Source organism: Rhagoletis zephyria, unplaced genomic scaffold, assembly GCF_001687245.7.
Source record: "Rhagoletis zephyria isolate East Lansing unplaced genomic scaffold, Rhagoletis_zephyria_1.1 Rzeph_scaffold_01331, whole genome shotgun sequence".
In the NCBI taxonomy this organism is placed as follows: Eukaryota; Metazoa; Arthropoda; class Insecta; order Diptera; family Tephritidae; genus Rhagoletis; species Rhagoletis zephyria.
The window spans coordinates 91,819-99,519 of record NW_016158415.1 but is presented as its reverse complement, the minus strand read 5'-3'; the positions used below and the strand labels follow the sequence as shown (position 1 = coordinate 99,519).

The following is a 7,701-nucleotide window of genomic DNA, read 5'->3' as shown; positions in this document are numbered from 1 at the left end:
TTTTTTTTTCCAAATTTGGTCAGTGCAGATTTTACTCACAGTAAACAAAGAGTCCATTGTCCAGTTAATAAGTCGATGTGTGCGGTTTTGTGGCAGCAGATAAAGCAGCTCTCGCACAGCGCAGAAAATTTGAAAAGGAGTGATTTAACCATTTATTTATGCGCTTATGCATTTTGGCTTGAGTAATTTCTTCGAAAAGTTCATTCTCACACACACACATTCCGCATGTACATTTTGGTCACTTTAACGCATAAATCCGACAAAATTAAATGCTTAGATATCAGAGCGGAAAGAATGTCATATTAAAAATGAAAGTTCGCAAATCTTTCCATGTTCCGCCATTGCTGAAAATTCAGCCTGGTAGACGGTACAAAAACGAGAAGTACTCAGAGCTAATATCTTGCAAACTCAAAACATACAATACAATTGTCCTGTGAGTAAAATGCAGTTTAATCAGTAGCCTCTAATGTAACCTACCTTTAAAGCTACCTACCCGTACATATCCAAAATCAGTTTTTCGTTGTTGAGTTCAAAAACAGTATAAGTCATGCACGGCTTTTTTCCACACATAGCGGAAGCACTCAGCTGTGCTACGTTAACGCCGAAGTATCTAGTAAGTTGAAATGAGAGCAAACCAATGCAATTCCGTGAATTGTACTATTTTTGAGCTCAACAACGAAAAACTGATTTTGTACTTCTACGGGTGTCGAACTCATCGATTCAATTGATGTGCACAGGAAAATTTATAGTTAAAAATTACAGCTTTTTTTTTATATAGCGAAATACGAAATGGTATGACTGAAGAGCATTTATGATCTTTAAAAAAAAAAAAATCTACTTCGAAAAGGGAATGCGTAAGTTTTCTAAAAATTAATATATATTTATTGAATCTATAAATTTGCTTATTGGTAACTAGCTGCTTAACAAAAAAATATTCATTATTATTATTATTTAATATTTTATTATTATTTTAATATTTATTATTATTATTTATTATTATTAGGCTTATAAAATTATACATAGATGATCCAGAAATCAGACGTGGAATTGGGAAAATCCTATTTTTCTCTCGATTGATGTAACGACTGACAAAGCTGGCCATCATGTCGTCAATGTTATTATTGGGCCTTTTGTAGAAAAAGGACGTAGTTTTCTATTGACAGAAATGATGATTCACGGCATCTTCTATTGCCAGATGGAGTTCAGTGCAAAAAAGTTTTAGATACTTTTTGTAACAGATGCATCGCCATATATCTAGAATCTTCGTTAGCCGTGCTTTATTCCAAAATTATCCATATAACTTGCCTAGCTCATGTTTACGGACAATTTAGAAGAAATATGGGCAAATTTAAGAAGTGAAGAGAATTTCCACATTTGGCAAATAGTCTTTGTTTATTTACTTTAATGATGCGCCTATATCGTGGAAAAGAGTTTCACTTTGCTACCGAGAGAGTCGGCATCTTTCCACGAATTCTCCCTTTTAAGAATGCGCAAATGAGAACTCAACCAGCCATCGAGGTAAAATCGTAGACCGTGTTAAGTGACACGATCCATCTTATGGTGTCCTCGTGTTAACCAAAACTCACCACCACATGACGGTGACGTGGTCCTTGTACGAAAGTGCGTCATGTCGGTGACTGGTTAAGGTCTTAATTCTCTTCCTATAGCGACACACAGCAGGAGCTTTTTCGTTTTCGCTTTCGGGATCACTTGACCACATATTACCTACATAGCTTCCAAGTTAGGTTGAAAATTGTTTACAATTTTAGACAATTCCGAATCACAACTTTACAGCTGCGTGCTATTTTTAAACAAGTAAAATAAACTACAATTTTTCAGAAAGTTGATTAACCACAAATGCGTATCTTGCACCTACCATCTGCTTTGTTATTACATAATATCTACACTTTCATATTTCATATTTTATTTTTGGAAAGAATTGTAGGACTGAGATTCCTTAGGTTATTTCATATACATAGATTGAATTTTGTAGCTTCCTTTTCCTTTCTGCAAAAATTTAATTTATATGTAAGGTAAAAACGTATGGCCATTAGGATGGTCCTTAAAAATCAAATGAACGATTTTTCCAGTCTCACCCCTTCAATCGGTAACACCAATGTCATAGATATCACATATAAATTTTGCTCCCCATTGGAGACGGTTAAGGCGTGTCGCACAGATTCCTCTATGGAGACTCAAAAAAGTAAAATTAATTTTTTGTATCTAATACCCAAAATCGATACTACCATAATCGATGATATCACATATAAATTTTTGTCCCGATTGGAGTCGATAATGGCGTATCGCGCAGGGGTCAAATGCCAGATGTCTCTAGCGATTCAAAGAATTACAAATATGTTTTTTCATTTAATGCCAAAAATCGATACTACTAAAGTCGAGGAAATCACATATAGATTTTAGTCCCGCTTGAAGTCGGGTAATCTGAACTTTGAACCCAGTGTGGCGCTCCTTAACCGACTTCAATCGGGACCAAAATTTATATGTGATATCTTCGACTATATTAACATCGACGTAGGGATTGAGGTTTAGGAAATCTGATGTAAAAATTACACACTAAACTTAAGAACCACCCTAATGGTCATCTATTGTAGCAACTGCTAATTTACTATACATTCTACGTATTAATTATACGAGGTTATTTCTAGTTTAAAACATATTTAATGAAAAAGTTGAATACCGAAAAGCAGAAGCAATAGAATTTCACAATAAAAGCATGCACACTTCTCGTCGCATACCAACTATGCTTAATAAGTAACAGCCCGAACTCAGGTAATCAAAGTTTATATGGCAAACTTTAGATTAAATCAGTTTCAAAATTAATTTAAGCCACACCCACTGTGCATTCACATGCACACACATATAGGTACATTGCTTCGTTACGGTACATACCCTGCAGGAAATTTAATTAATTTCAAAGTAATTTATAAACTACTTTATTTTCAATGATAACTAATTGAAATTCTCACTATTATACCTGCAACCAACTCATTTATTTAACATGGCGATATCCTAGAAGGCAGTCAATTGCCTTTTCCTGCATGTAGTTTTAATAACCTTAAAATGAATTTGGCTTAAACAACTTCAAAGTCAGTATGTTCCGTTTGAGTATGCTTTCGTTTTGCACTTCACAGATGCTTTTTCAAAACTAAGAAAATCCGAAATTAAAAATTTAAAATTAAATGAGATTTGAACATGGACATTCTTGGCTGCGACCAATTGTAGCAAACATTTTTGCACGCGCAGCTACAGCCAGACATGTAACTGTGCTTTCAAATGATCAGTTTGAATTGTCTGCAAGCAGCAAGTCGACTGTTCGACTCTGCATTTAATTTAAACTACCTTAAAATGAATTTGGTTTAAACAACTTCAAAGTCAGTACGTTTTTTTTTGAACATGCTTGCACTTCACATATGCTTTTTCATATGTACTTTTAAGACATAAATTGTTTCGTTGAATAAAAAAAGCGTATCAAAATTCGAAACATTTACTCTTTAAAATTGTTTTAAAGTAGGATTTTAATTAGTTTATTAAAAACTTCAGTTGCTTCCGTCAGGGTAGGTATTCAAAAATATTTGCTACAATTCGTACATACATATACTTATGCACTTCTGTATGTTTTCCAGCTTTATTGCTACCCTGAATTATTTAATCCATCACGTTCGCCCACTTACTCAGCACTACTCCACTAATAAATCAACTTTCCTCTAAAATAGAACAAAATGCTTTTAATCGCACAGGAAAATGCCACCGCGAGCGTTTGCGCTTACTAAAATCTATTTAAAATAAAAATTCCTGAAATTTTCGGTAGTTATGTAAGGGATTGGGGAGCGCCAAATTCAAGCAGCACTTGTGCGTGTGGCCTGCAGCGTCAGTGCTTTGCGTGTCATAATGACATTTATTTACAGCCACAAACATTACGTTTGTGGAATTTATTTAAAGCAATTTGCCACAACCACAACGTTGACTGGCTGCTGAGCCTTATAAACGAGAGACTGCTAGTGTGATATGTATGTTAGTACGCGCTCAAAGACACCTCAACAAGCGCAGTGTCAATCCGACTCAGAAGCACTCAATTGCGTACATATTTCATTTCCCGCACCACCCCATCGAAGCAATCAAAGGCAGCGAGTGCAACGATTATTTCTCCGTCGTCGTATTTAGTGAGAAAATCCGCACTTCCGCTGTAGCGAATAACAACCGCGAGGCAGCAACTTGAATTAATTTCTTGCCGTCACCTGCAGTTGCAAGCTGCTGCGCTGTGGCAATTGCGGTGCATATACATAAGTGCCTGTAGCTGCTGCTACTGCTGCTCAAGTATGTATTTGCTTGTGATGACTGCAGCAGTTTAACGATGACGATTGCACAGCCAATGAAAATACAAAGAACACATCGATGCAGTCACAATTCTTAACTGTGGTTCACACATCTGCATTCCACTTTAAAAATTTTCCAATTGTAAATTTCAGCTTCCGCTTTTTACATGCTCGCATTTATGTACATGTAAGCCATTTATTTTAAAAGTGGCATAAGTCACTTCACATGCTTTGTGCCTAAATGACCGGTTACTTTTTCCTGGAGGCTTCGGTTACTCTTTCAACTTCACCAACCAAAGGCGAAAGGTTTCGTCATTAGTTTATGACGATAGCAATATTTGCTGATGCATTCGGTTACACGTAACCGGTCATTGAAACACAAGAAGTATGTAGTGACTTATGCCACTATCAAAATAAACGGCTTATATATATTTATGTACATACATATGTATGTATGTATCCTTGCAAATTTTCAAAATTTTCTTTCTTTCTACCAAACATTTACAGATTTCGTTATGGCTTCAAATTGTTCTTTCGCTGGTGTCCCTTCGTGCATATCGGCGCTGAAACCCTGAATCGGCGTGATAATATGACTTCAAGATACTCGTGTTCCGGTTCGCCGGATCATAATCGCATCAAGCGAAATGGTGAGTAAAATGTTATCAGCAGACCTCGCGCATGTTTAATGTAGCTAAGAATGGAAATTTTTCAATTATTTAATTGCATAACCAAATACATACCAACTCTGCTCTTCCTCTTCTCGTGCATTCTTCATTTCACACCATTTACCTAATAATTTTGTCAACCTTCTTTTCGTTTTTTATTTTTTTATTCGTGATGTGTGTGCTCTCACCACCCAGCTGTTCATTTCCCAGTCAATTCATAGTTTTATCTGTCTCTTACAGATACGCAGCGCTCATTTTTGTACACATGCCCGAGTTCGCCGAAAAATCGTCGCGCAGCTTCACATTATGGTAAGAGCACTGAGTTTTTTAGATGATTTTATTTCGAAATGGGTACTGCTGCCACTTTAAAGTTGTCTTTAGGGTGTATTTTCATTGTCAGCTCGAAGTTTTTTTTTACATGCTTCTGTTTAAAATAACGGTTATAGAAATGACTTCAGGAACTGTTTTATTGCGTTCTCAATTTGTCTTCGTTCAAATTTTAGCCAATAAAATTGCACCAATCGGCAAATTTACCTGATTGAAATTGACAGCCTCCCGAATAGAACACGAGCTTGACCTTTGTGCACGTGATTTTCTAACTAGGAAACTGAAAATATTGTATGTGATACAAGTGTTTGATAATTTTTTATAGAGTTTTATTTTTTGTTCAAAAAAAATTGTAGAAAATGTCTCTATTATTAAAATGACGCAAAAAAAGCCGAACCACTTGAACTTAATTTTGGCTCCGCAGATTAGGGGCCTGTATACCGACTATGGTCATATAAATAGGCACGTACGTATGGCGCACAGTGGTTCCAAATCAAAGGCAATCGGAAAAAAGTCAATATCTCACAAAAGGTTAGCCCAATCAAGCTGATCAATGTATAAAGAAACTTCCCGGACCATGTGATAGGTATTTAGAAAAATCAAAATTCCAAAAGAGACTATGTATATGCATTTTTGTTCACCATTTTTTATTCATCAGATTATGAATTTGTAATTAGCATCGTCGAAAGCACCTAAAAACTGATTGTTGTCAAATAGTTTGGTAATGGTGCTGGTTAAACTTTATATAGATTGCATGAAGTTTTAGAGCGGAAAAGGTAATAGGCGACTGCCGGAAGCTGATTTTTCTTTTATCTAGTAGTAAATAATGTATGCATTACTGAAAAGTGTGGAGCTTATTTTGTAGGCCTCTTAACCCTTTTGCTTTTCTTTTTTGAGTTTCATAAAGAATATGATAACCGGAGTAACTATCACTTATATTTTTTGTATAAGACCTTATCTATATGTAATATAAAAATACCAACCACGCTGTCAAGTCTAAGTAGCGACAAATCAGCTGCACTTGATAGCAGTAGGTTGAAAAAGGAAATGAATTAGCAACAAGAGTTTACGGGCTCAGTGGTTAGCGCTTCTGACTTTGCACATCGATGATGCCTCTAAGTACCTTTATCAGGGGATTTAAGTGGCCCTCTTACATTCTCTTTTAAGACTGCTTTAAACTGAGATATTAGAGAGAGAGCTCGTATTCAACCCGATCCGCTCAGCTAGAAGTCTAACCGATTATACGGGGCTGCGAAATTTAATTTTATTTCCATAATTGTGTTACTTTTTTAAGTATCAAGGTATGTTGAATAATGTTTTTTTATCACATCGAGATTTATTTTTAACAATTTTCATGTAAAGCCAAAAATGAGGCAACCCAGAATAAAATTTTTATTTACAAAACAAACAGTACCTATTTATTATTTAAAATTACCCCTAAAGAGACTAAGTAAATCTCAAAGGCTTATGGAATTTCGAAGTTAACGCTAGTAACACTAAGAAAAATGAAAAAGTAATTTTGTCGGCAAATTTAGGGGATGGAATTTTTCATTTTTTTTTTTCCTGACCAAGTACCTTATACCTACCCAAATTGTTAATTAGTTTTTTTATGGTGAAAACCATCGCAGGACCGTTACTATTAACATTAATTTATTTACAATGAAATTATTACTTAACAAGTAAGAAAGTCTAAGTTCGGGCGGAGCCGAACATTAAATACCCGGCGCAAGTATTAAATATACGTTTTTCACCTTTCCGAAAGCTACCGCTACATGGTAAGCCGGGGTGTATCAATTTTGAGTAAATTAGCGTCCTTAAATTTCGAAATGTTGAAGTTTCAAGCATTTCTGAAATTTACCGTTATATGAAAAGCGGCCGTAATTTTAGTCCGATTTCAATAATTTTCAACGTTTTGCTTCTGTGTGGCAAGTACAATAAAAACACCGAGTTTGGTACAAATTGGTGGAACGGTTACCGATATATGTACATATATGTGATCATAAGTGGGCGGTGCCACGCCCATTTTCCAAAATTTTACCATAAGCGTATTTCTTGGTAAAGAATTGTTCAATTGCGTCAATTTTGAATAAATTAGCTTTAATATTTACTGATTTATCGAAGATTTTGTATTTCTCTAAATTACCGTTATATGGGATGTGGGCGTGGTTATTGTCCGATTTTAAAAAGTTTTGGCCATTTATTATGCTGTACCAAGACCAACAACTGTGCCAAGTTTGGAAGAAATTGGTGCAGCGGTTACCAAGATATACACATGTAACCATAAGTGGGCGTGGCTGCGCCCATTTTCCAAAAATTTATAATAATCTTATTTTTTGTCTGAAAATTATTGTAAATATCAATTTTGAGTGAATAAT

At 35.3% G+C, this 7,701-nt stretch overlaps 1 protein-coding gene across 3 annotated transcripts in view; it reads left to right on the top strand.

The window, feature by feature from the left end:
• Positions 1-7,701, top strand: part of LOC108363660 (tachykinin-like peptides receptor 99D) — a 37,085-nt gene that overhangs the window by 25,639 nt on the left and 3,745 nt on the right. For 2 of the 3 annotated variants that reach the window (XM_017617088.1, XM_017617090.1), the window contains exons 7-8: positions 4,842-4,981; positions 5,240-5,308. In XM_017617088.1, coding sequence (XP_017472577.1) covers positions 4,842-4,981; positions 5,240-5,308 — 209 coding nt within the window. The remainder of the gene's footprint in view (positions 1-4,841; positions 4,982-5,239; positions 5,309-7,701) is intronic. The other variant, XM_017617089.1, reaches the window with a different exon arrangement.